General features: G+C 40.1%; 1 protein-coding gene across 1 annotated transcript in view; it reads left to right on the forward strand.

The window, feature by feature from the left end:
* Window positions 1-25,015, forward strand: part of EFHC2 (EF-hand domain containing 2) — a 194,440-nt gene extending 169,425 nt beyond the window's left edge. Inside the window, exons 14-15 of the mRNA XM_081125862.1 lie at window positions 9,677-9,782; window positions 22,170-25,015. Of these exons, the coding sequence (XP_080981988.1) occupies window positions 9,677-9,782; window positions 22,170-22,271 (208 nt within the window). The 3' untranslated portion in view covers window positions 22,272-25,015. The remainder of the gene's footprint in view (window positions 1-9,676; window positions 9,783-22,169) is intronic.
* The last annotated feature ends 1,181 nt before the right edge of the window (window positions 25,016-26,196 follow it).

The following is a 26,196-nucleotide window of genomic DNA, read 5'->3' on the forward strand; positions in this document are numbered from 1 at the left end:
ATTTCTACCAGACCTGTATCTGAAATACAACTCTACTACCTCCTTCCTATGTGAACCTTATAAATAGAGTCAACCTCTCTGAGCCTTCATTTGCATATTAATATTTCCTCAGTACTAACAAGAAATTCTGGTTCTCAAACCGGAACAAGAAGAGAGTATTCTGAGGTCATTCAATTCTGTGTTCCTTGTGGGACTGGGGATTAAAGAGGTAGCCTCCTTCCCTAATTGCGGCCTTCTGAATTGAGACTTGGAATAGTTGGAAATTTAAGTGCAACTCTTTCCTCAGCAGCTCTGCCCCAAGCTAGTCTTTTAAAGCTGGCTTTGGGCTCCATGGAATGCCTTAGAATTGGCCTCCCAAGAGAGCTGCTGCCTCATCCAGAAATATCAGTTAAAATGGAAAAAGTTAACAGGGCTTTAAAATCATCTCATTATACTCTACCCAGCCTCACCCCATGCCCCCCTTCCAGAGGCATCGTTTAGGCTCAAGTGATTTCACCAACAATACCTGGCAGTAAAGCTGAGGGACAAGGGTTGAGCTATGCAGCAGCTATTGTTGCAGTGTTTGGTACACTGGGAAGTTTTCACAGAGGAGGCCCCATCTGTCTCTCTATCTCTGCCCCTCCCCTCCCCTCCCCTCTTTTCTCTCTTCTTTCTCTTCTCCCTCTCCCTCTCTCCGTTCCACGCTTTCTACCTTTTCAAATATAAGGTGATTTGTAGTTTAAGAAATTTTTTTAAATCCAAAATCATGTGGACCAACAGAACATTGATTGTGTGTACAGTCTGTACTTGGCAGCTGTGACTTGCCTCACAGAGGTGAACTGTGCTGGTATCACATTTGAAATTTACAGGCCTGGCTATTTGAGACAACCAGAGTTACTCGTTGGCAACTTGGGCAATATCAGTTTGCCAACTCTACATGCTTGTGTCGCTATGGCACAATTGCACAGTGCTCCACTTTTTTCTCAAGATTCTGGTTTTTAAGAATCTCACCAGGTGTTTCAGTGTACACCTCTGGGCTTTCTGGGTAATTAAATGAAACCAAACACAATTAAGTGAATCCAAAATGTGTCTTCATTGCCCTCCCTCTGTTCCTGGTCATGCATCCAGCCCATTCCTCTAAGTTATAAGATGGCCTTTGCAGCAGAGGGGAACCCATATTAGTCTTCAGCAAAATACAGATGCTGCTGTACCTTTTCCCTGCACAGATGGTGGAAATAAAGCAGATCAGTGTTATTTCCCATGACAAGGAGATGGATGGCTTCTGCAGGTTTCAAGCCAGTCATCATTTTTGAGAAGGAGAGCAAGAGCAGCTGTCAAATGACACATTAGACTCACTTCTAAGAACTCCCACCTAGCGAGGCATTGGGAAACATGCTTGGGGGTCAGTATTCTCTAGAGAGGATCCAGAGAAATTGCCTTCCCTCCCTCTTCTTCCACAGACATGTCCCTTAGTTTGTGTAGGGAAGGAAGTGGTGGCTTGCTCAAGTATCAAAGGGAAAGAAGAATTTATGGATATTTTAGGAAAACACTTTAGTACTGTGAGCTGGGAATATAAAGTATGGAGGCTGACTTTTTAACAAGTATAAAAACACTTAAAAACAAGAATTAGTGTTGCTCTTTAGGGCAATTACCCTGGAACTCTGTGCACTGATTTCAACAATGTTGTCATAGAAGGTCTTTTTGAAATTGCCTTTTCAAGAGAATTTTCTCTAGAGTGGCAAAGCATTATCCTTTGACCATGGATGAGTCTTAGCAAGGGCCAAATATTTGAAAAGGAGCAAAGTAGGGGACTCAGGTGGAGAATCAGGATGTTAACATTTGTGATCAGAAGCATAGCATGTATATGATTCACAATTTGAAAGAATGGGTAGAATTTGGCAATTGATGGCCTGTAATCACAAGGCAGGGAGGACTCCATGATGGGTGACCAGGGAAATAATACTCAGGGGTGAATGTAGGCACTGACCTACTTGTTCTCACTATCCTAATAGTCAAGCCTTTCTCCATCTCTGAACTGTTCCCCCTTGTCTCCTTCTCCTCCAACATGGACTGTTTTTAGAACTGGGGCTTCCCTTTGTATCCTAGTCGTCTTTCTCACGAAACCTCATCTAACAATAGTGTATATTAGATATAGTATATATTATAATATCAAATAAGGGCATGAAAAATCTCACTATATCAGTGGTCCACAGGAGGAAGCTATCTGTAGAATTTTGGAGCAGGGAGGAAGACTGTGAGAATAATTACTCATCATACTCCCAACTTGTGGTGCTCCTTCCTTTCCAAATCTGACTTATATGACTTTACTACCTTGAAAAGCATGTTTGAAGGTCTCTCATCTGCTTTTTAAACTTTAAAAATTTTTATTTATATCAAACCGATACATATTCTTAGTATAAAAATAATCAAATCATTCTAAAAAACTTATTCCAACAATAGCAGTTTCCAATTGCATCCCTCCCCACCTCCCAGATCCCATTCACAATAACCAGCCACTTTCAGTCCTTCTAGCTTTTTCTGCAGACATTTAAATAGCATGCACATACTTCTATTTCTGTATTTTTCATTTTTAGATACTACTACTAACTTCCTGTTATGATACTTGAGAATTTGACATAATATTTGTTATTATTGTTGTTCTTTCTGGGTGTTCTTAGGATCTTCTCTTTATTCCTGGTGTTCTGGATGGGGCTTTATGGGGTGTGTGTGTGTGTGTGTGTGTGTGTGTGTAGATTCACTGTGTCTCGAGACTCTGTCCTTTGGTTCTGAGAAATTACCCTTTAATTCTTTTTGAGATTATTACTAGTAGCTTTATTTTTTTTAGCTTTATTTATTTAAAGTAGATGTTTCTTTTTGTATTGTTGATGGCATTACTTATTTCTAAAGTCTGTTACACTATCATTCCCATGAAAAAGTACTGTACATCTTTTTTATTATTTTTAATTTTATTTTTTGTCTAGGGCCTCTGGCCATTTAACGGGGGAAAGGGGAGGAGGCAGGGGGCACAAAGAGCAACAGAGCCCTGAGGCCAGTCCCAGGCCCTGCCCTCCACACTGGTCACAGTCAAGGAAGCAGCACCAGCACCCCCAGCACCAGGCCAGTGGTGGCCCCCACTGTCAAGCTGCCTGTGGGGGTGGGGGCCCTGTTACACAATTCACCATAGCAGCAGGTGGAGGTGAGGCTATAGGTGACGCCCTGGTAGGCAACAGCCTCCTCACTGCCACACCAAATGGTTTCCATGCAGCCTTTGTTGATCACGGGGCCTAGACCCGAGCGGTCCCTTGGCCCATGAAATACTCCTCGTTGTTGCCACAAGTCATGGGGATGCCAGGGCAATTGGAGGAGTCGCTCAGTTCACAGAAGATGCATTGCTTGGTACCTGTTATGCCCAGGGGCAGAGCCATCAGCAGAATAAGTACCCAGCCCAGGAGGACCATGGTTGCCTGGTGGCGGTGGGACTCCTGGAACTGCTGAGTGATGCTCTACACGCCCATAAGACTTTTGCCGCTGGTTCTGGCCTCCCAGGGTCAGCACTTGGAGTTTCCTTGGTTCCCAATGCTCTATATCCCTCTCAGGAACTTTGTTGTGACCACGACTTTCAAGTCCCGGGGTCTCAGAAGCTTCCCCAGGGACAGAAACAAGCCAGGGGCAGTTGCCTGCCGAGAGTCTTTGTGGAGCAGAATGGGGTGACATCATGGACCCCTCATAGTTCCACTGGCCACTCTGGGGGTGAGGTCATAGGTGGGGGAGGGGTGTCACCTTCTGAGGGGCAGGTTGGCCAGGGAGTGAGGACATTACCACACCACCGAGGTTACAACGCTTGGCCCAACACTTTCCATCCTGGTCATTAAGTCTGCTTTGCTGGGTGCTGGGTGCTGCTCCTGCTCAGTGCCCATGGTGAGCCCATTTTTCAGATGGGCAAACCAAGGCCCAGGTGGAGAAAGTGATGTGTCCAAGGCCCTAGAGCAAGGATTAGAGCCCACATTTATTTAATTCCAAAGAGAGCATTTAGTGAGCATCTGCTGTGTGCAGGACCAGTGCTAGATGCTTTAAATAGCAACCACTGTGATGACAGGACTCAGAAGGACAGGACTCACCACAGCTCGAAGGCATCTAGTGTCGGGCACATGCTTGAACCCTGCAGGGAGCTCCACCCATGTTCTCTCCTTAGAATCTTCTTTCTATGTATTAGCTCCATCTCTCAGATGAGCAAACAGGCACAAGGAGCAGGCATAGCCAGAGCTTTGCACACAGCAAGTGCTTAACAAATGGGGGTCATTATAGGAAGCAACTGAGTCTCAGAACAGCCCCTGTGGGTGTCAGAAAATAAACTCTGTCTCTTTCTAGAGGGGGAAACTGAGGCATCCCTCAGTGGGAACAGGCAGAGCCCGGTTTTAAACTCAAGTCTGAGTCCAGATAATTTAAATATCTTGAAGTGGTGTCCACATGGGGTAGGTACCTTGGCGGTCCCCATTCTACAGAGGGGGATGTTGAGGCCAGAGGGTGGCAGGATTTTCTTCTTAATTATTATTAACAGTATTACAGATGTCCCCCAGTTCCCCCCCTTTACCCACCTCCTCACAGCCCCTGTCCCACCCCAGCCCTTCACCACACTATTGTCTGTGTCCATTGGTCATGCATATATGTATATGAGCTCTTTGGTTAATCTCTTCCCATCTCCTCACCCTTCCCTCTGAGATATGTCAGTCTGTTCCATGCCTCCATGTCTCTGGACCTGTCTTGTTTGTCAGTTTATTATGTTCATTAGATTTCACTTATAGGTGAGTTCATGTGATATTTGTCTTTGACTGGCTTATTTCACTCAGCATAATATTCTCCAGGTCCATCCATGCTGTAGCAAAGGGTAAGATATCCTTCTTTTTTACAGCTGCATAGTATGCCATTGTGTAAATGTACCACATATTATAAAAAAGCTGTCCATTAATTTTAAAAAAATATGTTATTGATTTCAAAGAGAGGAAGGGAGAGGGAGAAAGATAGAAACATCAATGACAGGAGAGTTGTTATTGATCGGCTGCCTCCTGCACGCTCCCAACCGAGCCCGCAACCCAGGCATGTGCCCTGCCCAGAATTGAACTGCGATCTCCTGGATCCTAGGTCGATGCTCAACCACTAAGCCACACCAGCCTGGCTGTCCATTAATTTTTAATAATTTTCTCCCCTCCATTTTCATTTTTCTCTTGTGAGAACTCCAGTCATTAAGATTTTGGATACCTTGAATTTCTTTTTTTTTTTCTCTCCCCAATTTCCTTTTTGTCACTATGATGTACTTACTAAGGGATCTCCTCAACTTTATATTCCACCCCTTCTATAGCATGTTGACTGCTATCATATTTTTTATTCCAAGAGCACATTTTTTAGTCTGAATTTTCTTTTTTTTTCTTTTTTTGTAGTCTTCTGTTATTTTTTCATGGATGCAGTATATCCTCTTATCTCACATGTTTTTCTCTGGTACCCAAATTGTCTTTGTATCTCTAATTCCTCCTTTTTTTTCTGTTGTTGTTTTGGCTTCTGTCCTTAATGCTGGAAGCTTTTGGGAGTGGACCTTGTTGATTGGTAGGTTTCACTGCATGAGTCATCTCCTAGTCCTCATTTTCATTGGGTAATCACCAGAAACTGGAATTTGGAGACCTTTCTGGAACCATTTAGAGTATTGAAATAAGAATCCTATCTTTTCCTGCTGAATAGGATAGAGTGGGGAGTGAAAAAGGCGGAGAATTTAAGAATGGCCACTGGTGTTTTGGAAATAAGAAAGGGGAAGGAAGGGGGCTGAGAGGACCAAGTTTAATGTTCAGTGCTTCCCTCTGCCCTCCATTATGCTTCATCTCCCCAAGACTGAAGCTTCTTTAGTTGAATTTCTCTGGAGAACAAACTTCACTTTCCTGTAGAGTACCATGTAGAAGAAAAGATACTTGGTCTCCAGCTGCTCTTGCTTTATTTAGGTTTTCAAACAGTCCTTGTTTCCAGTCCCATACCTTATCCCTGCCTTCATTGCTAAACCCTGCAATTGCTAAGCCTCTCAAGAGTTCTGTGGGCCACATTGACTAATCTCTAAGTGCCCCCTTCCTCTACCATGGAGTTCAGCTTCACTTCCTCAGCTCTGCCAAGTCAGATACCAATCCTTGGTCTGCTTTCCATTTTGTAAAGATTTTGCAATCTCTTGTCCATTGTTGTCCGTTTCTCATCTATCTTTGTCATTGTATGATATTACCTATTTTCATTTCTTTAATATCATTTTGGTGAGATTTTTGTGGGAAAGAGAGATAAATGTGATCGATCCATCCTGATTTACTGCAACTTTATTATCTTTCCAAGAGCAAAGAATTCTTCCAAGAAGCATTGGCTAGTTTTATCCCCTTAATTGAAATATTTGTTTTTTTCTTTCTTGCTCCTTTTGGGGGATTTCCATATTCCCCAAATATCCTTTGAAGTGGGTAAATGATTAGATGTGTTGAGTTTGACATATCATAATTTGGGCTGGGAAGGTGGCTAGTGGTAACAGGTAAGCATGAATAAATAGACTTATTAGTAATAAGGTCTGACACTAGGACCTTCCAATGGTGACTTTCAGAAATTTTTCTGTAAGTTCCAATGCCATCATCCAGGCCAAATGCATATTCAGGCACAGGGACTGAGTTAGATAAGGACCCCAGGACGGCCTTTCTGAGGAAGCAAAATTTTATTTGAGACTTTCCAGATAAAGGGACCAGAAGGTGTCAGTGCCTTACATTTCTGGGAACAATTTTAGTATGCTTCGAGAACAAGAAGGCTAGAATATGTGGAACATTGTGAACAGGGAGATAGTTTTCAGATAAGATCAGAAGGGTCAGCAGTGGCCAGATTACGTAGGATCTTATAAACCCTGTTAAAGAGTTCAGTTTGGGTTCTAAGTGGATTGGGAAGCCATTGGGGAGGCACAAGCAAGTAAGTCATTGATGTGTGACCTATGTTTTAGAGAGATCATTCTGATGGAAGATGGCCTGCAGCAAGGTAAGAATAGAAGCATAAATACCAAGATAAGAAGCTATTGCTTTAGTCCAGGTGAGAGATGATGGTGGCTTGGAATTAGTGAATAGTAGAGCAAACGGAGAAAAAGAGATTTGTGGTAGGCTATGGTAATAGAACCCACATCGCTGGTTAGTGGACTGTATATGAAGGGTGAAGTTTGGTGTGATCCTACATCTGTATGATAGTCTTTTGACTGGTTCCCAAATTACAAGGATATTACATTTCTGAAACCTCTAGGATTAAATAAGTGCCTCCTGTAACTGATGTAATAGGAATTTGCTGGCAATTAAATTCTGTATAGTAGGAACAGATAGAGAAGCTTATTGTATTGGTGATATCCCGTCTCCCAGTGACTCCCACATTTTTATCTTCAACTTGAATCTCTTCCCTCAACTTCAGACTCATATACCCAACTGCTCAGTTCCCATCAAAATGTAACGTATCTGAAAACAAACTCGTAAGCTTTTCTCCCGATCTGTAGCCCTTGCATTCTTTTCCAACCTGTTAGGGCATCTCTGTTTTTTCAGTTCTTCAGGTAAAATCCTTGGCGTTGTCCTGAATCTATTCCTTCCTTCTCTCTTACAAACTATGTGAAATCTTTCAGGAAGTCCTATACTCAAAATATATTCAGAATTAACCATTCCTCACTGCCGTCCACTGCCACCAGCATCATTTAAGCTGCCATTATCTCTCATTTGGATTACTGCAAAAGAATGTTAACTGCCATTGCCACTTTGGCCTTGCTCCTACATTCTGTTTTCAATATATCATCCAGAGTGATCTTTAGAAAATATAACTTAGATCCCATTACAGAAAATATAACTTAGATTCCATTACAGTGCTGTACAATGTGCTCCCATGGCTTAGTTTTCCTCAGTATGAAAGTCAAAGGCCCTTCAGTGATCTCATTTTCTGACCTCAGCCCCTACTCAGGGTATTAGGGAATACGTTTCTTCAAAGGCTCCATGCTAAAGGAAAGTTTCTTACAAAACATCTTTAATTGATTCAATTTCAGTTCTTCTCCCAACACACACACTCAAAATAAAAGACATACTGATCCTTCATTTTGGCTACAAATATTTCCATAAACAGAGCATGTTCTTTCAAGGAGTTCAAATGATGAATGAGCCAAAATTCACAGGATAGGCAGTGGTAGGGGGCAGCGTATTGGAGTTGTATCCCAGAATCTTTGGCCAAAGAAAATGTACACAAAAGTATTACCCAATTTCTTTTCCCCTCTTCTGATCATTCTGTTTATTCTGCTTTGTTTAGATTGATGAGCCTTTATGACATCTTATAACTTTTAATTTATTGCTGCTAACTTTTATTACTTTATAAATATGAGCTATTATTTTCTTAATATTTTGAGAAAAAAGACAAGTCTTTTGACTGAGTATGAGTACATTGTTTTCCTACTGTTATCATCACTGAGTTTTCTTATAATTACCCTTTGTTCACCTTTTCAGTAATAACTCGTATACCTCACTTGCTGATTGTAGGGATGTGGTGAGTTGGAGGTTCTGAGAAGGGCTGAAGCCTGGGGCAGGATGCATGGATCAATGCCTTAAGTACTATGTTTGTCTTTTCCTTCAAAAAATGCTTTTACATGAGCAGTATATAGTTAGCGATAAAAATTGGTAGAATGTGGTCAAATTTGGAATAAGTGGTATTGCACAAAGAAGTATTTTGTTTGATTTTAGGTCATCATAGCAATTGTGTTGACATTACTGGGTCTTAATGGCCCAAACTCTGTTATGGTTAAAGATGAATTTATGTCAATGTCCATAATTAGGAAATAGTAATCAAATAGTTTCACTATTTTTGACCTATAGTTTTATGGTGCAGGATAATCATTTTTAAGTGAAAATTGGCTTAATTTTTTCTGATTATAAATTTAAAACCATTCAGATGATACCAGATATTCTAAAGAAAAAACAAAAATTATAATGTCTCCTCTCAGAGATAGCTATTCTTAATACTTCAGTGTAGTGTTACTAGACTTTTCTCTATGCCTTTTTATATAAATATAAACCTAAAGTGAGATCATAATTCTACATGCTATTTTGTAACCTCATTTCTACTCAACAATATATCATGAACATATTTTCATGATAGAATATATAGATCTAAATAACCCTTTTTAATGGCTACATAATAAATGATAAAGACACCTTTTAATTTTCCTAAAAATATACTAGACAAAATGAATCTAGGCTTGCCTTAAAGATTTAAAAAGCATATAATTTAAGAAATGTAAGGACATTTTATTATACTGATATATAGTATCAACCATTTAAAACTAAAAAGACCTTCAAATATTCTTTAAAAAATATAGCAATGGTCTTAGTTCCTGAATAAACTAACTTGTTTCTGTGGCAACTGCAACAAATATTTATTGAACACCTACTAAGTGCCAGCATTGATCTAGGTACTGGGGATACTTTCGCAAATTAGATGTGTGAGATCTCTGCTTGCAAAGAGTTTATATTCTGAAGGGTTGAAAACAGATAATAAACTAATAATAAATAAGGAAAATATCAGATATTGAAGCATTCCTGATACTGTTTTCATGGTAGCATTTAAACTGACATTTTGGTTCCGAATTCTGCCGATTGAATCAAATTATATACTATAATTATATTTTCAGGTTTGAAGACAGTGAAGAACAAATCAATTATGAGTCATTTTTCTCTGCCCTGAACTGGAGAATAAATCGGATGCCTGAATTAATAGCAATATCGCCCTTGAAAGAGGTAAAATTAATATCTATTTTAAAAACCAGCTTAGTACCTCACTTGCATTTTTAATACCCTTTATCTTAAATTTATTTTTCCATGTAAAATATTAACATCAATGCTTTTGCAAAGAGCGCATATATATTTCTGGGTATTTGTGTTAAAGGCTAATTCACTTTCCATGCTGAGTGAACATCTGTTCTATAAGAGCATGACTTTTCTTATGCAGCTGAATTTTTTTAACCTTAGTCACATCCAATTACATGGAAGATAGGATAATAGGTTATAGTTATAAATAGATATAAACACTGTTATCAAGGGATTCTGGTAACATAATCATGAGCCACAAGAGCAAATCTCAAATGGTGAATATGTCAGGATACCCCAGTTTATCTATGACTGTGCACACAGGCTTGCCTTGGGTCAAAACCATACAGTTACAGGGATGCACATTTCACAGCGGAGCCAAATTTAAAATAAAAATTTAGTAGAAAAATGCTTGGCTGGGGATAACAAAGTTCATGTGATCAGATGGTGCTCTCAACATTGTGGAATTGTCTGAATTCTCTAAGATCTCTTTGGACCAATTGTCTTTAAGGAGTGGGTGGGTGGGTGGTGGTTTGTTTATATTTTACCATGCTCCAGAAATTGATTTTCTTGGGAAAGTCCCTTGATAAAGCTAATGTCATATGTTTGATACTCTCAGAAAAGAGGCATTTAGTCCTCCCGGTCTCTGCTGACCAGCTCATTCTGGCCTGAACTGGTCTAGTGCCCCTGGGGAGATCCCTCAGACATGCAGCTATTCTGGAGTGTCAGGCAGCCTTAGAACTTCCAGATGATTGGGAGACAGTGGTGGCCTTTGGAGTCAAACAGAACTGGGGTTGAATTCTGGCTCAGTCACTTTCTTAACTTGTTCATTTATAAATTTTATTTGCAGAAAAATCATGATTAAGTATCCACTTTCAGGAGGTTCTGTGCTCTGTGCTGGGGTCCAGAGAAAAAGGTCAGGGGCCCACTGTTGATGGGGGAGTCTCAGCGCTCATGACTTGGAGTATGGCCTGATACAGCCGGCATGGGATGTAATGGGATGAGGAGGAAGCTGCTTATAAGTAAATCAGACTGGGGTGGGGAAAGGGACAGGAAGTCTTCTCAGCAGAGGTAATGCTTGAAATTTCAATGATGAGTACTAAGAGTTAGCAAGGTAGGAAAGTGGCATGATATGGGAAAGCATTCCCAACAGAGGCTCTGGGACATGGGACAACATGGTACTTGTGCAGAACCAGAAGGAATCGGTGTGGCTGGAATGAAAGCACAAAGGAAAGAGTGGAGAAGGATGAGGCTGGAGATACCTGCAAGGGTGAGTTTTGAATATTGTCCTGCAAGATCTGGAGATCATGGCCAATTCCAAGGAAAAAAGTGACATGATTAAGTGTACCCTTTAAAGGGAGCTTGCTGTGGCTGGATGGTGGATAGATTGGAGAGGGAGCATGGAGATCCATTAGGAGGCTCATGATGCCCCGTCATCACCATAATAACAGCAAACACTTAGAGCATTTACTGTGTGCTAAGCACTGTTCTAAGACCTCCAAATCTATTAGCTCATTTAATCCTCATAGCAACCCTATGAGGTAGGTACTTTTATCATTTCCATTGTAGAGAAGAGGAAGTTAGAAATAGCAAGGGTCTGGTAGAGTCAGAAGTTTAACTCAGATATGTTAACTGGAAAGAGTAAAAAAGAAAAAATCTTTTAAATATAATTATTATCAAAGATACTGGATTTAATTAACTAAAATCCAAGATATTATCACAAAAAAATTGATACTGTCATTTGGTAACCTTTTCTTATCTATGTAAATATTTAGTTTTTACATAAAAAATGATAGATGGAGTTTATATTCTACCTTTTCATTTAATGTTACGGTGTTCTGTGTTGGATATCATCCATTTGTCCCCTTAGTACTTTTCTCCAGCCCCCTCTACCCTTGTTCTGAATCTCAGGCAGCTGACCTTTGTGACCTGCATCATTGAGGCTTGAGCCCCCTGGCCTCCAGTTGGGTTAGCCAATGGAATGCAACAACAGGAAAGTAGAAGGTGGGTGGAGAGAGAAATCATCTCCCTCCTTGTCAGTCACAATAGATTGATTGCTTCCCCCAGCCAAGGCCCACAGAGCCTGTCTGGAGGCTCTGTCTGGAGGCCCTGCCCACTCCAGATTCTGATAACCATCCTCACATGCCCCTTCAGTCCCAGGTGGTGGTAATGGCACCCTGCTGCTACAATCCTGGAGGGACTGGAAAATCCCCTGTTGGTTTCCCTAAACACTTCCAACAACTTTGTAGATATTCATTTTATTAAACTTTTCTCAACTTACACAGTTTGTATATGTCCTCTGTTTCCCAAGGGATCCTGAATGATACACGTACTTATTTCTGCTAGTTAGCAACTGCCTTTGTTATTCTTTTCCTTACTTTGTACTTCTCTCCTTTTCCTTTCCACCCAATCCACCACCCAAATGTTTGTCTACATGTTGGGTGTTTCATCATCTATTGTACAAAAATATAATCGTACCACATGCATTTATCTGCAGTGTGTTTTTCTTATTGAATCGTAAATCATGGGAAATTGCTCTAGTTTAACATGTATACACCTCAGCCATTTTTCAATAAATGTAGTACGGATATAGAATAATTTATTCACCCATTTCTATTTGATAGGCATTCAAGTTTTTTTACATTTTTAAAATATTTTATTTTACTGATTTCAGAGAGAAGGGAAAGAGGGAGAGAGAGATAAAAACATCAGTGATGAGAGAGAACCATCTATCAGCTGCTCCCTGCATGCCCCCTACTGGGGGTCCTGCCTGCAACCCAGGCACGTGCCCTGACCGGGAATTGAGCTATGAGCCACACCGGCTGGGCTGTTTTTGCATTTTTGTCCCTGAAAAGATGTAGTGTCTTGTTACTTGAATTTTGATTTTCCTGATGATTATTGATTTCGAATGAAATTTAATTATCTTTTGGTACTACAACCCACAGTAAGAAAGACATTTTTTTGTATCAACCCAGCAGGCACATATACAATGGAGCAAAAGTTACATGAACCAATACTGTTCTAACTATATGTGGTGCAGTATGATATTTCCTTTCTCTCATCCTTCCATTCTCTCTTCCTTTCTTTTCTTTTCTCTCCTCTCTTCCCTTTCTTTCTCTTTTTTGAATATAGTGTGTGACCCATTAAATTGTTTTAAGGACCCACAAAATGATCTCTTCTACTCATACTGGAAGAGGAATCACTGTGTAGGAAGCTCAGAGGTCCTCTCTCCCTTTAACCACCCCTCCCCCATTTCATCTCTTACTCTGTCAACTAGGACAGTTAATGAACCTTGGAGCTCAGGTGCTTTAGGGAAGCAGGTAGAGCAGAAAGTCTGGAATGTGAACTGGAGTTCAAATCCTTAGCTCAGTGATTGACTAACTGGGTGCACTGGGTGCAAATTATTCAACCTTTCAGGTTTTCCCATCTCAAAAATGGAGATAAGAATAGTTCCTTCCTCAAGGTGGTTGTGGGGATCGAGTCTACACATGTGAGATACTTATCACAATATCTGTCCCATACTAAGGGCTTAAATGTTAGCTATTATTATTATTTTTTGTAAAATGGAGATTACTTACTTCCTCAAGTCAAGCGGCTTGGCCTTGAGCATTCAACCTCCAAGGCTAAGATCAGTGATTGTATCCTTAAAGGTTAAGAGTTAGAACAGTAACAGAACAGGAACGTTGTATCCAAAAGGGCCTGTGTTTCAGCAGTAGGTTTTTCCAGTTGTTACTCATTTGTGGCGATAAGAACTTTGCTCTTAGGGTCTTTTACCAATTTTGCTCACCAACCCAAAATAGTTGAGTCTGAGGAAGACATCTGGAAGGGACATTTCTTTTCAGCCAGTTAAAGAAAGAAAGAACATAGGTATAAAATAGTACCTGATCAATTTAACAAATAATGAGGACTTAACTATATTCCAGAGTCTGGAGCACTCTGGTACTCCTAATTTTTCTACTATTTCATAAAGAGAATATAAGATAGCTTGGGAATGTTACCAGTGAGTCTATAAACCCATGTGAAAATATTTAGTCTGAATAGGTTGAGCATAATATTGCATAATTCATACAGTAGAATAAGTAGTGAAGAGTATAGTATCTCCTGAACCATATAAGTGCTTCAATGTTATTATCTAAGTCCTTGAAATACTCTGGGTCAGAACCTGTCACAGGTTGGGTTCTCCAGGAAGCAAATGGAGTCTAATGTGCAGGAATTTTATTTGGGATGTCCCTGGGATCCATACCTGTGGAAGGGAAAGGAAGGACACAGGATTGGGCAGAAGGAGAAGTTGAGATGTTATGCAGGCCCAAAGACAGCTTTGGCCAGCCCACCGGGAACTCTGGAACTAGAATGACTTCAGAGTTGTCCTGAGTTGAGCCATAATGGCCTGGTCTTTATCCCTGTGAGTTGGTTTAGGAAGAGGTATGACCTTCGACAATATAGCTCTTTGTAGCGAGACTGCTCTGTAGCTGAGACAGTCCCTGAAGGGGACTTCTAGCAGCTAAGCCATAAGTCTTTCCTCAAGGGGATTCTGGATGGTACATCACAGCTTGGCAACCAAGCACTCTTGAAGCCCTTTTTGATTATTCTTGGTATCAACTTGGCTCCCTCCCAGCAGTGTGGCACAATCTCATTCCCACCCCTGCTCCTAGGTTATCATCTAATCTTACACTGTGGCAGGAAACTAACAGGGGAGTGGTTATGCCAGAAGAGGCCATGGAAGAGTTAGACCAGATACGTAGATCTGTGGAACCCAGTTGGGTGGAGAAAACCTGTCACTTAGAACTTTGGGGATTGCCAACATTTGGAGAGACTGCCATAGCAAAAAAGTAACACGTGGGACTTTAGGACAAGATCTACAAGGTCGAGAAAATCACCCAGCCCTGAGCATGATGTGACAAGATTCAAGTTCTGTTGAGAACAAGGAATGGCAGGCTGAGCTACTCTGTGGAGGCCAGGGTTTGGGCAACTGTATGCTTCCTTCAGTGTATCAGTTAGTCAAGCTGGCTCTTCCTGAAGTTCTAGAGATGCCATGAACAAGTTATCTAGAAGTTACTGGTACTGTCCTCCACTTAGAACCTGGATGTTTTTACTCCTGGGCTGAATGTTATCCTCAAGAGGATCTCATTCTTGAACTTGGAATCTTACTGAGAAGTGAAACAGAACTTCTCAGCTGATGAAAGCTAAGCAGTCCTACGTACTAGATTCAACACCAATTCTGTTTGCATCAGCCTTAATGGATGGGATGGGAGGTAGGGATAGTGACTTCAGACGCTTTCCCAGTGTAGCCTGTTTAACTGAAGCACATGATGTGAATAGAGAGGAGCCCAAAAAGCGGACCATAGGTATCAGCCACCCAGAGGCTGAGTAGGAGGGTGATCTGATACACCAGACATGGGATTGGAAGGGCAGGGCATCAGGGAGTTTCAACAGGTGTTTCTCCAAAACAGAAGCATAGTGGTGGGATCAGAGGCTACTCAGCAGGCTTGAACCAAGCCTTCAGCCCTGCTCAGGGGACAGAATAGGCTAAGTCACTATACCAGTAAGGTTCCATCAGGAAATACACACACAGTATATAGGAATCCGGGGTATGGATTTAATAAAGGGACTATTGATAGAGGAGTGGGTAGGGTTAAGGGAACCAGTGAGGGCAGTAGAACACTCAGGGACTAGCAAGAATGGCAAGGCTTTACCACCCTTAGTTCTGGAGAAGCAGAGGTAGGTGGGTAGTATTATTGGAACCTAGTGGAGAAGCTAGAACATGGCAGAAGGTAGAGGAGTGTAGCCACTGCCAAACCATGGCCCGGCAGGGAGGGAGTAGAGGAAGGGGAAGTGGAATCAATACCCTCATCTCTTGCTACTTCCCAGTGGCTGGACCCATCCAAAAGCCAGAGAACAAGGAAACTCAGGAAATGATACAATCCACAGAGGTTGGCCTTTCAGTGCAGACAGCTTGGTGAAAAAGGCGGCACAGAAAATGGATCTTGAGGGGCAAATGGAGAATGGCCCAGCACAGTCTGTTACCAGAAAAAAGACTTGGGCTCAGGTGAACAAGCCCCACAGCCAAGTTATAAGGCCAGGTCCAGACTAACAGCTCCTGGCTTGGTCTGCTAGATGTCGGGACTGGTCCCCTGGACTCATATGGGGCTCCCCTACCAGTGATGGTTAGGTGGTCTCAGCTAATAGGACTGAGACCCAATAGCTAATTAGCAAAATTTACAAATAGTACTGTGATTGTAGCTAGCCCAGCTTTGATTAGTCCTGCTGCCCTTTGGTGAGAGATTTTTCTACATGGATACATGTAAGCTGTCACCCACCATGACTGCTGACTGTGGCTTGTAGCCTGGAGTCTCAGGAGCTCCCTTGGCCAGGCCTCTGCCTGGCCCCCACAGCAGCCCACGGTGAGCAATTGGGGTGGTAATTTAACTCTCATTCCATTATGTGACTATCTATGGTCTCAGCATGTGCCCTGGTGCTGTCAGAGCCTGGAGACCCCATTTCTGTTCTATTGTGCTTGCTCACAGATGGTAGCTGTAAAACTGGAAAAATAGGTCCCACTGTTTAGAGTCGGTCTCGTTATTCTTAGAAGTCACATTTTAAAAAAACCAAAACACTAAATTGGTCCTCATATAAACTTTATAAGTTACACTAGGTGATTGGCATCTTATCTTTGGCCATTTCTGAGAAAAACTGGATATGGCTTCATTTTAGGAGCACTGGAACTGCAGAAGCATTAGCGAATGGCTCTAAAGCTCTCATGTCACAACAAGATGATATATAGCCTTGGTAGTGAGAGGAGTAGGGGACAGTTGGGTACATCTTTGGGATACATCTTTGGGCACCCCACTTGTTGAAGATCTCCTTTTGATATTTAGAGGCTAGAATAACCTATGACATTTTATTGTCCCAACAACCTTGTGAAAATGTATCATTCCCAATTTATAGATAAAAATTTGAGACTCAAAAGGTAAGGATTATATAGTTAGGGGCTAGTGCCAACACTTTAATAAACAGTTATTTCTAATATTTGAGGTTAAATTTAACAGGTCAAATAGATTATTAATCATTCTCACTAACTTTTAAATATAACTGATAAATACATACTGATTACCTAATACAAAGCAATAACCTAATAGGAAACGATACTGCTGGAATCCACTTTGATTGAAAGCATTGGATGATGTCTATTTGAATTGTATGTATGTCTGTCACTGAAGATCAAAAAAAATCCATGTGTCCTTGAAAACTTTACTTGTCCTGTAATGTAGTTTTTCAAAAAATATGTTTATTGATTTTAGAGAGAGAGGAAGAGAGAAGGAGAGAGAAATATCAATCGGCTGCCTCCTGCTTACCCCCTACTGGGAATTGAGCCCACAACCTGTGCATGTGACCTGACTGAGAATCGAACCAGTGACCTCCTGGTTCATGGCTTGACACTCAACCAGTGAGCCACACCGGCCAGGGCTGTAATGCAGTTTTAAGGAAAGGTTTCTTGCTTAGAAGTTACACCTGTGTTTTAGCTACACTCACACAGATGACAACTTTACTGAAGCTTTGTCTGGAGCAGAGGGAAGCAATTGTGAAATACTGTTATTACAATAAAGACAGAAATGTATAGAAATATAAGCAAATCTCCTGGCTTGATATATGAGCTTTTCCTTATGTCATCAGAATACTCTTGATTATCTTGACAAGTATTTGTGAACTATCTTTCCAAAATTAATTTTAATTTGATTTACTGAAACTTAACTGCTTTTATGATTTTGTCAGCTTAATTTGATTATTTCAAAGGTCATGTCAACAAGGAAGAAAATCCAATCAAACCACAATTTCAATTCCATACACACTACTGGACTTTTAACAAATTTATAGATATTTCCTGTAGAAATGCCCTTTTTCAAGTGAGTGGAGGGGAGTAGCAGGGTAAAATCACTAACATGATTCTATCAGCCTTACATTTGGAAGGAATAAAAATAACCTTGTTTCAGTGAAGTGTGGAATTTAATTGGCTCCCTATCTTTTTTCCCTTATGCATCTGGTGGCCAGTACTACAGTAGAAAATTTTAAACTAGGAGACATAATCCAATTAAATTTTCCTTTTAAAAATGTCAAAGCAAATAAATCCAGGGCCCATGAGCTCACTCATTGCTTTGCTATTCTCACCGGGCAGCTGCTATTTACTGAGTTTCCATCCAGTGCCATCTTTGCTTCCCATTTCAAGGGTGTATGATTTTACAATTGGCAGCTACATATTTTCACCATTGATGAACAGTAATCTATTGCCAACTTGTTTGACATCTTAAGTAGCTCGAGTGACAGCCAGCTTGGAAGATGCCATGGGGCCCTCTTGCAGACAATGATTCTCAGCCATTTTAGAGTCATGATTTTGCATTGTGGTTGAATTTTACTCGGTACTTCATAGTTCTTCCTTCTTTCATAAAATGCTATGTGACACATATTCTTTATGCTTCACATTACATGGAATTTATATTTGAAATTTGGGCACTATCTCTTGAGTTATCTGAACGTCACATTGAAACTCTGGATCCATTCACAGTTTGTCAGGAAGTTGCCTTGTTCCAAGCTGTTCTGTGACTTTCATAGACATTTTATTAGTTTTGATAAATGCATAATTGCATAATGCCTTTGTTTATCTTACTCTAGAAACTAACTTGGAGACAAAGATTGGAGTATAAATAGTTTTTTGAAGTGAAAAGACCACTAGTAAGGGAGTGGAGAAATGAGAAATGGAAGAAAAGGAGCTTATAGGGCATACTATTAAATCAGTAACAAATGTGGATGACTGGAGCTTAATGCCTCTGAGAAACACAGGGATGTAATAACCTCAGAGTTATCCCACCCAAAGTGTAGGTGGTATTCACCCATCAAGTCCCATCAGTCACTGTTTGAGGGCTGCTCCTGAAAAGGGGGAGTAATTAATTCCCAGGCACTTATGACATGTAACAGCAGCAGCCAAAGTGGGTCTCAGAGGACAAAGAAAAGCACTCAGGCAAAGGAATGCAGGTGCTGGTGGTTTGAAGTTAGGCTGTTGTGAGAGAGGGTGGAGAGGGTGAGGGAATCGGGAAGGGCACCGGGAGAACCTGCTACATGAAGATATTTAAGATTCCAACGTGCACCATTAAGGGGGCTGGTTTACAGAAACACAAGCAGGCTTGTCCTCATCTTGAAGGGTGGGGACTCTCCTGTTGTAAAATTACCATGCAGTTATTTCTACTTAAAATTTATGTGCACTGCTGGGAATACAATATAACCTGGAGTTTTCTTCACATTTTGTAGTGTAGGATGAATAAAAGGTCAGTGGAGACAAAGAATATTTTAACTCACTGCCCCAATTGTCATAAATATTCTGTAATGTTTGGAATGTTTGCATATTTATTAGAACAATTAGACAGGATTTCTCATTTCACCAAAGATTTATTTATTTTACAAAGAGATTGGCCATGTGATTTCTTTAGATGGATCCAGTTACAGGTAAAAATTATTAAGAGATATCTTTTCCCTCTACTTTATTGCTATCCCCCCTTCCAAGTTTCTTAAGTCTTATCTCCTGCTTTCTACTCTTCTTTGGATCCCAGTTTGATTTGTGTTAGTTTATTTAAACTAGTAGTTGGGAAATTTCTCTAAGTTGGAGGTTGGTTATAATTCTGGTACCAATTCCAATGCATTTTTTTTTCCCCATACCAAGTATTTCTTGACATCAGCTGGGTGTCCTACAATTCAACTCATTTCTGATAGTATCTACCCAGAGATAGCCTCAGATCCCACAGGTTAATGGCTCAGCCCTACAAGACTGCCTCCCCACTTCAGCCACCATTTGCATGTCCAGGTTGTCACCTGTGCATCTGACCAACTGGCTATAGGTTAGAGGGTTCCCATAACCCCCTTCTTGGTTTTGATTAATTTGCTAGAGTGGCTCATAGAACTCAGAGAAACATTTTACTTACTAGATTACTGGTTTGGAAGAGCCAGATGGAAGAGATGAATAGGGCAAAGTATGGGGAAAGGGCGAGGAGCTTCCATGCCCTCTCCAGGAAGGCTACTTTCCACAAATCTCCATGTGTTCACCAACACACAAGTTTGGAGGTTACTGCAAAAATAGGACATCAACCTGGCTGGCGTGGCTCAGTGGTTGAGCATCGACCTATGAACCAGGAGGTTGTGGTCAGGGCACATGTCCGGGTTCCAGGCTCAATCCCCAGTGAGGGGTGTGCAGGAGGCAGCCGATCAATGACTCTCTCATCATTGATATTTCTATCTCTCTCTCTTCCTCTCCCTTCTCTTTGAAATCAATAAAAATGTATTTAACAGAACAATAGGACATCAACACATCATTTTTTTTTTTTTTTGAGAGGACACAATTCAACCTATATAACACTACACCTTTCTTTTATGACCACTTCAAACCAGTCATCTCCCAGGTATTGTATGTTCTACTGTAGCAAAACCTTTCAGATGTGGCTCTTATCCATCCCAGCTTCAGCTGCCCTGGTTATAACATAATCACCTCTCCCCAGGATTATTGCAGTAGCCTCCAATGTGATTTTCTCCCTTCATTTCATTCTTCATACATCTGAGTTATGTAATTAATCTCTAATCAGATTGCTCTGGCTGAGACTCACCAATAACTTTGCTTAACCACAGCATAAAGTATAAACTAGCACAGAAGCCCCCAAGTTTAGCCTCATCTTTTCCTTCCAACTGCCTTTCTTGCCTCTTTGTGTTATGTGCCCCAAACCACACTGGGCTACTTACCCTTTCCCCAAAATCGATTGTTAAGTCTCCAGGCTTTTGCTTATGCTGTTCCCTATGCCTGACACAGCCATCATCACTTTAATCACCTGCTAAACTCCTCATTCCATAAGGCCCAAGTGAAATATCACTTAGGTTGCTTCCACAACTCCATCACATAGAATTATTGAGCCCTTACTTGTGTTTCTGTGATACCTTGTGATTTTGGATACTAATTTAGTTTTAGGCAACATATAACACCTCTTATATAAAAAAATTAACCTTGAAAATAGAAATATAAGGAGCCACAGTTACAAGCTTTTCCTCCTTTGTTGATATTGATATGAATTGACGATTGCAGCATAAATAAAAAGTACACACATGCATGTGTATAGATTTATATATATAGATTTTTTGAAATCTCTTTGACACGTTTATTACATACTTTTATAAAATTATTATATAATTTTGTTGTGACCTACCTCATCAAATTACTTTTTAAAACTCTCTAGAGTGAAGGTATTTATTTTTCTGAAATTAGCAAATGTATATACATATGTATCATATTGTTATTTTAAAAGTATATGGCCCGGCCAGGTGTGGCTCAGCGGTTGAGCGTCAACCTAGGATCCAGGCGATCGGGGTTCGATTCCCAGTCAGGGCACATGCCCGGGGTTGCGGGCTGCAGCCGATCGATGACTCTCTCATCATTGATGTTTCTATCTCTCTCTCTCCCTCTCCTTTCCTCTCTCTGAAATCAATAAAAAGATATATTTTAAAAAAAAAGAATTTTTAAAAAAAGTATATGTGTGTATATATTTATACTATATATATATGAAGTGTATGTAAAATAGCTTATCCCCAAGAGCATACTGTGAATGATCCAGTGTTCTTTCCATTGTTAGATTGAAGAAACAGGAACCAAGCAGCCTGTGTAGCTAGCAGTTTGGATTTTTTAAAGAATGACTTCTTAATAAAGTATAAGAGGAGCTATCACTGCAATAATGCTGCATAACAGAGACTCCCCCCCCCCCCCCCCCAATTTCAGTGGTTTGCAGCAGCAGGTATTTATTTTTCTTCTCCGTAGACCTGTAGGTCAGCTGGGTTTGGCTCCAGCTCAGCTTTCCATTCTGACCAGCAGCAGCCTCATGGGCCATATTCTTCTCATGGCTATGACAGATGCACAGAGGGCCAAGCCAAATCATGCCAACACATTATGGCCTCTGTTTGCTACATCTGCTAACATTACATAGGCCAAAGCCAGTCAGGTGGCCAAGCCCATATCAAAGGTACAGGAAAATCAACTCCATGGAAGGTGTTACAAAGTCACATCTCAGAGAATGGGTGTATAATTCTAATACAGGGAAGGAGGAAGAATTGAGCGCAAGAATCCAATGTACCACAGAGTCCTTGTGATCCAAAAGTGGACTGTAGAAATGTCTGCTTTGAAAATAAGCTATTTGCCAAGAGATTATATAACAAGAAGCAATTTACTGTTGCATTTACAAAACTGCCCTTTGAAATGTGGTTTTAATTCTATCCTTTTTGTTGTTTTTTTTTTTTTTTTAGAGATGTGAAGATGTGTGGATCGGGATGCCATCACCTATTCCTTCGAAATACGTTAACTATTTTAAATTTTTAAAGGATGTGTATGGCTTAGAGGTGGAGTAACCATGCCAATTTAGCTCAACTCCTTTGATTTCCTGTTCTAATTTTGCCAAGTTTATTTCAGTGGATATAATTTCATTAAAAACAGAAAAGAAACAATTTCAATTGAATTGAAATCCAGACACTATAATTAATCTCTTTGTCATTTTAGTTTTTCAGAACATCATATTATATTGCTGATGTACCAGTGCTATTAAAAATGTCATTTAAAGAAACATCGAACATTTTTATTTTATGTATGATTTATTAATACCAAAGAATCTTATGGTAATTTTGTAACCAACATAATTTGATTTATTACAACTCAAAAAGAAAATGACTTTTGACAGCTATACATAGCAATATAAAATCAAATTATATCAAAGTAATAAATTGTGATTCTATTAAACATTTTTTGAAATCTTTTTGACATTTGTTACCTGTATAATTAAACTTTGTAGCAACCCATCTTATCAAAATAATTCTTAAACCTCTAGAGTGAAGATATTTATTTTCTGAAATTAGCAAAGCTGTGAGAAGAAAAGGAGTCCATACTCCCTGCAACACACACTTGCAGGCATGTAAAAATTTGGGAGAGAAATTGAAACATATGCGGTGTTTATATTTTAATGCCCTTTTTATATCCAAAGTTAGCTTGTTAATTTAGGAATATATGCATGTGTGTATAGTTTTAGTATGACCAAAAATGTATTATGTCTAAAATATTTAAGGATGTGAGGGCTGATGAGTTTGAGAGATCATTTTGGTTCATTCTCCATACACATATACCATCCACCCCAGGGGTTTAACTATTCTAAGACTACAGCATTTTCCTCCTACATTTCTCTGGTTCCATTTTTCTTATAACTTTTTATTGATTTCAGAGAGGGAGAGAGAAACATCAATGATGACAGAGTCATTAATCAGCTGCCTCCTGCACGCCCCCCACCGGGGATCAAGCCCCTCAACTTGGGCATGTTCCCTAACGGGGAATCGAACTTCAATCTTCTGGATCATAGGTCGATGCTCAGCCACTGAGCCACACCTGGCCGGGTTCCAGTTCTATTTTTATTTTTCTTCTAGGCCTGTACATTATGAATCTCAGCAGAACTTTTGTCATGTAATGTATATTTGATTAATACTCATAATCAAGGACCTCTGGGAATTTATTGTAAGAAGTTTGTCCCAATCTACCCCAGTCTTCAGTGTTGGGTGCCACATATCATAAGTCCAGTCACCTGGTGTTCTCAGAGACAATGGAAGCCTATGGCAAAGTGACTTCAACCTTTACCTTTCAGGGTCTGCTCTGAGGAGAGGAAGAGGGTGATATCTCAGGGGCCTTCTCCACATTTGCAGTATCTTCTTGCCTAAACATGAGCTGGCTTCTTGGCACTCACATATTCCAATTTGCTTGACAACAATGGCTCTTTCAATTTTTAAAATTCAAGTTAATAAACTATTTCTATATATAAACTTAGGATAATTCTACATGTCGTTGTTGGAATAGACCCCATAGGACTTTCCAATAAACTAGAATATTCAATTTATAACCTAGAACCATTTACTCACAAAAATTTTGACTATATGATTTTTATCCCAGGTTGTTTTTTGTTTGTTTTTGTTTTGTTTTTAAGACAACTAACAGTGCCAAGCCATTTTGTTACTTTAAGATTTTTCATTCCCCAGAGAACAAACTTTTAGAAGAATGACATTTTCCTGGAACTTTTCAGGCTTATGTATTTGTCACTTACCTATTCAACTCTTCAGTCAGTTGTCTTTCCCTCAAGATTTTAAATATGTAGATAATTTAGGCCTTGTACAAGCTTGTAATATAACTCATTTGAGAAGTAGGAGGAGACAAGGAAGCAAACCAGTGATATGCTCCTGAATTTGTAGGATGACAACTGCTTATTCTTTTGTAAAGATGTGTGTTACTGCCCTTGTTATTTGAAGTTCAAGCCCACAATTAGCAATTAGATGGCTATTATAGGAATCATGCCGATAAACATGATACACTGCAGCATTACGGACACTTTAAATAATTATTCTTTTTATAACTAAGCCATATACTGAAGGAGATTTATAATTTAGAGATAATATCCCCATTAGCAGAGTTTACAACCCAATAAACAGCTTCTATTAGTTAATAAATGCCAAAGCCATAAAAATAATGACCATTAATGTAATAGAATTTCTGTACAGTCCTCTTTTGCTAGTGGTCTCAAGGTATTGAAGGGAAATGCTATCTTAGGAAAAACATTTATTCTCATTATGTAAATATCAATGAATTGTCTTATAATCCATCTGGAAATCTCCCAGCACCTCCTTTGGTCCAAGGTGGTCCTGAAATGCTTATGAATTCTGCTTAGGTTTCAAGCAGTAGATAACTGGTTTTCAGCACAAATAAACCCTGTGACTCAAATAATTGGGGGAGGTGGGGGAAAATGCTGGAATTTGTCTCTTCTCTCTAAAAAAGAGAAATTCTAACTATTGCCATTATTCCAGAGTAATAATTTTTTAAAGTTTTACAACCTCAGCATATACTTATATTTTCAGCTCCTAACATTTTCTCATTTTGATGGAAAATCAAGTGCTGCCTGTAGATGTCTGGGTGAGTTGAAGGTTAATATAGGCAGATCTTTTGTACTAAGAGTGAATTGTATTTTAGTATCTCTGGAACCGTGGGAATGATTGATAAAGTTATTTGAAAGCCCAAATCAAATTGTCTTTTCATAAAAAACTGATTAAAAGCTGTTGAAATTCACATTAAATGGTTTGCTGAGTCATATTTGTAAAGTATGGATGTTGTTGGCAAATGACTAATTTCCAGTGTTTAATTGCCTTTTTTCTCCCCCTTTGAAAAGTAATGTGGATGAGTCTATGGATTGACTTTAGTGCTTACTAAAATAGTTAAAATTTAAAAAAATAGAAAGGAGATAAAGAGCACTGTAACTTTTAAGTATTACAATAGTTTAAACATTTTGCCCACTTTATTCTATATATTACCTTTGATCCAATTAATGTTAAACATATCATTCTTGGTCTTTGTTTTTTGTATGCTATGCTATTTGAAGTTTGGTTATTTAGAGTTGTAGATGTAACTGAACAGAAAGAGAGTTTGTCCGTCTGGGTGCACAGCAGAGCCAAACACTGAACACCAAAAACTGCAGTGGAAGAAATTGGAGTCACTTTATTGTTAGGCCATGCAAGGAGAACAGGAAAGCTGTTGCTCAAAAGCCTGAGCTATCCAATGGCTTACAATTGGAGGGTTTTAAGGGGTTAGGGGGAACAGGTATGTAGAGGTACTGGCTGGGTGAATTTTAATTGGAGGACCTTGGAACTCGGCCACTTATGGTAAGGGACTGAATCACTGGAACTTCTTGGACAACAGACACTTTGATTCTGAAGGGGTTCCAGTATTCAAGTTCCAGTCAGGTCCCAATGCTTTGGTTCCATGGAGAGGTGAGAAAATGAAGGACAAGGGTGGCACATACATAGTGCTATCTCTGTAAATAACTCAAGTCTTGTATTAATCACCGATCTGCTTTAAAGGAACAGAACCAGTTTTAAGCTGGTCAGTGTGATTTGTGTGCTGTTTCATAGAGGTTACAGGCTTTATGGATGACTCAATCATGAGTTTAAGATATTTAAATTGCCATTCCTTCTTTCATATAGCAGGAGTGGCTCAATGTTGTCCTGTGATCCAGGGGATCGCAGTTTGATTCCCAGTTAGGGTACATGCCAGGGTTTCAGGCTCGATTCCCAGTGGGGGGCGTGCAGGAGGCAGCCGATCAATGATTCTCTCATCATTGATATTTCTCTCCCTCCCTCTCCCTCTCCCTCTCCCTCTCCCTCTCCCTCTCCCTCTCCCTCTCCCTCTCCCTCTCCCTCTCCCTCTCCCTCTCCCTCTCCCTCTCCCTCTCCCTCTCCCTCTCCCTCTCCCTCTCCC

The sequence above is a fragment of the Miniopterus schreibersii genome (genome assembly GCF_964146895.1).
Source record: "Miniopterus schreibersii genome assembly, chromosome: X".
NCBI classification, from domain to species: Eukaryota; Metazoa; Chordata; class Mammalia; order Chiroptera; family Miniopteridae; genus Miniopterus; species Miniopterus schreibersii.